Below are 3234 nucleotides of genomic sequence, written 5' to 3'. Positions count from 1 at the left end.
GCGAGCGCACGCGCCCTACAGTGAAAATCTCTCAAAAAAAAAAAAATACTCATTCCTTACTGTTCCTTTCACTGTCTCTGTCTCTCTCTGATAAACACACATGCCCTACTGCAAAACCTAAAAAAAAAAAAAATTTAAAGAAAGAAAAGAAAATGACAGGGTTAGTGTCTGAACATGAGGAAGGTGTGATGGTGATTCCTGGAGCCTGGGATACTGGTGGCTCCAAGTTTTCTGTGGTCTGTGCAGGAAAGGGCCTGGAAATGGAGTAGGGAGAGGGAGAGCCACTGTAGAGCCCTGGGACTGTACACGGGACCTGTCACCTACCTCACCACCGAGATGAGGCACATGAAAAAGATGGCGCTGGCAAAGGCGTGGGGGTCAAAATCACCTCCCAGGATGTCAATCACACGGCCGGAATAGTGAGGGATGAGTGTCTCACCTGAAGGACACAGAGGACCACAGATGAAGGGCCATGCCAAGGCCCCTTCCCAGTGCAACTCACAACGTCCCCCTGACTCACCCAGAACAGCAACGACAAGGAAGAAGAAGGCGGCAATGAGGAAAGGCAGGTCCGGCCTGGAGAGCTTCAGCAACCTCCACATCAACACTCGGTTGTTCTCCTGGCCCTGCTCCCTCTCCGGAGCTCCCGGAGGGCTCAGCACAGCCCACAGGGCCCAGCTGAGCCCTGCAGCGCCATAGCCCACCAGCAGCCAGCTCCAGGAGGCTGTGGCCACTCTGACTGTGGGAGCACTGGAGGCCCCTGTGACCACGCCCCTCAGGGAGAGAAACAGGGGGGTCACCAGGCAGAGCTGGGGCAGCAACGTCCCCACACATCCCAGCAGCCCTCCCACCTTCAGCAGCCCCCACAGCCCTCCAAGACGCAAGAGCCCCTCCAGCCATAGTCCTGGAAGCCCTTGGGGAAGCAGCTCCCCCACAGTCCCCCGAAGCAGCCAGAGTAAGACGGTGTCCAGCAGCAGCACCGAGGCCCAGGGTCTCAGATCAGTGAGCGCCATGGCCATCTGAGCCAGAGTAAGACGGTGTCCAGCAGCAGCACTGAGGCCCAGGGTCTCAGATCGGGGAGCGCCATGGCCATCTAGCCAGAGTAAGACGGTGTCCAGCAGCAGCACTGAGGCCCAGGGTCTCAGATCGGGGAGCGCCATGGCCATCTATGGGAAGAAGGTAAGAAATTATGGGGGTGGCGTCCCGATCCTCCACCCAGTCCTCCTACCCCACTTGGCCCCACCGTGGTTTCTCATTTTATCTAATCCTATCCGAAAGACTCCCTGGGCACCCCGTGTTCATTAATACATCCGTCCCACGATAAAGGGACAGAGGGCATTCTGTTTGTCCCAGGGAACTGGGGAGCCTGACCATCAAGACCTTCAGGCCAAAGAAAGAAAGAAAGAAGAAAAAAAGGAAAACAAAACAAAACCAAACCAAACAAACAAACAAAAAGAAACAGAAAGTCCCCCTGACTCAGCTCCCCATATCCCCGCCCGCCGCCGCGAAGCTCCAAAGAGCTGGGGTCGCCGGTTCGGCTCCCTCGTCCTCCTGGAGGGCCACCTGCCGGGAAGCAGGGGCGTGCAGTGGGTGCGGGGTTGCCTGCGTCCTGCTGGCGATCCAGGTCTCTATCCGCGCAAACTCACCGGCGGCGGCCCAGCCTGCCGCTCCTGAGGGGTCTGGGTCGGGATAGAGATGACGGAGCTCTGAAAATGCAATCCGTAAGTCTCAACTTCGTTTCCCGTCTTCGGTCTGCCAGCGACTCTCTCCCGCGAGGGTGTCCGCAACTCGCGCTTTCGCTTTCATTTCCAGAGCCAGGGCCTCACTCTGGGCGAGGCGACCTGCAGGGGGCGCGCGAGACCTGCAAACCACGCAACCCGGAGTCCTAACCGGGTGCTGCAGTGGCCAGGCCCTCCAGCGAGTCTCAGTCCAGGAGTGGCTACTCTGAAATGGAAAATTGCGAAAATGTTTAACTGACATTAAGTAAAATAGAGGCGTTCAAAGACCGAGATGCTTTGTAATTGGATAACCACCGGGTGTTTTGTTACCCCCTCAACTCTGAACCTGTTTGAGGAAGTGCCCTCTTCCCCTAGGCAAGCTCCAGTTTTAGGATCTTGAGGTGGAAAGAGGCAGACCCTGGTTGAGAAATATGCAAGGCCGCTCCTAAATGCATGGTGCCAGCCACTCTCACCAGGCCAAAGAGGGTTTCCACTTCTTAGCTGTTGAACTTAGGAGGCCGGGCCCCTTCATGTTCATCTGTTGCTCACCACTGTGGGCATGCGTGCTCCCGCTCTGCTGGGTGTACTTCTGCTCTGAATTACGCTGGAGCGTTTTCAGCATGGGAGGGGAATGCCAGGTGTGGATTTTGTTTCCAGGTCTATTTTAACACTGATTACAACAGTAATTGGGTTTCTATGGACCCTGCCTGACCTGGATTTTTTCTCAGAAATAACTCTTCAGGTTGAAACTAATTCCCATTTTAAAGAAAAAGAAAAAGGAAAGGAAAAAATCCCTAAGAGATTACTTGGAACCAAATCACCCTTCCAAAATGTTGATGGTGTGACTGGCATTGAGTCATGTAAAACAGCAGGGGGCGGGGGAGGTTGAAGAAGAGGGTCGCTACAATTTCTCTAACCCTAGCCATGCTGGAATTTTTTAAAAAATTTTTAGAGTTATTTTTATTAACTTTATTTATTTATTCATTTGTTTATTTCAATTTGACCAGACAGAGACAGAGTGAGAGAGAGAAAGTGAGAAAGCAAGCCTCCAGGTCCGGGACTCAAACCGCGGTTGGTCACGTGGGAATCCAGCGCCCTTAAACACCATGCCTCTTGCCGGCCCCAACCATGCCAGAATTTTAAGGCCCTGTCTCTAATCACAAAATGTTCCATATTCTGCTGCTCCCTGCGTTGGAGCAGTTTCTCTCACTGTAGTAACTCATATCTGAGCTCCGTCAGTACACCTTCCTGCAGCTCCCGCGTGAGTTGGAGACTCTCAGTGTGTCTGTCACTGTTTTCTAAACTAGGTCTTTTACTCTTCCCTCATATTCCTACTGCAGAGAGACCAGTCCTCCTCATCTCCGTTCTCTGAACCCGGATCCTGTCATCCTGCAATCCAGCGTGACACCTCACGACATGGAACCTCTACTGTCCATTACATTCAATATTCAACATCCTCAAAGCGTCATTTGGGGTAGATGATGGGTGTTTATGAGTATGTTGATGTGAGGTGGGA

General features: G+C 53.2%; 1 protein-coding gene across 1 annotated transcript in view; it reads right to left on the bottom strand.

Moving 5' to 3' along the window:
• TAP2 (transporter 2, ATP binding cassette subfamily B member) overlaps positions 1-1016 on the bottom strand; it is a 23731-nt gene extending 22715 nt beyond the window's left edge. The window contains exons 1-2 of the mRNA XM_006164544.3: positions 521-1016; positions 325-439 (exon numbers count right to left, since the gene is read on the bottom strand). Coding sequence (XP_006164606.1) covers positions 325-439; positions 521-1013 — 608 coding nt within the window. The 5' untranslated portion in view covers positions 1014-1016. The remainder of the gene's footprint in view (positions 1-324; positions 440-520) is intronic.
• Between the last annotated feature and the right edge of the window lie 2218 nt (positions 1017-3234).

The sequence above is a fragment of the Tupaia chinensis genome, unplaced genomic scaffold (assembly GCF_000334495.1).
Source record: "Tupaia chinensis unplaced genomic scaffold, TupChi_1.0 Scaffold143645_1, whole genome shotgun sequence".
In the NCBI taxonomy this organism is placed as follows: domain Eukaryota; kingdom Metazoa; phylum Chordata; class Mammalia; order Scandentia; family Tupaiidae; genus Tupaia; species Tupaia belangeri.
This window is presented reverse-complemented; position numbering and strand designations above follow the sequence as displayed.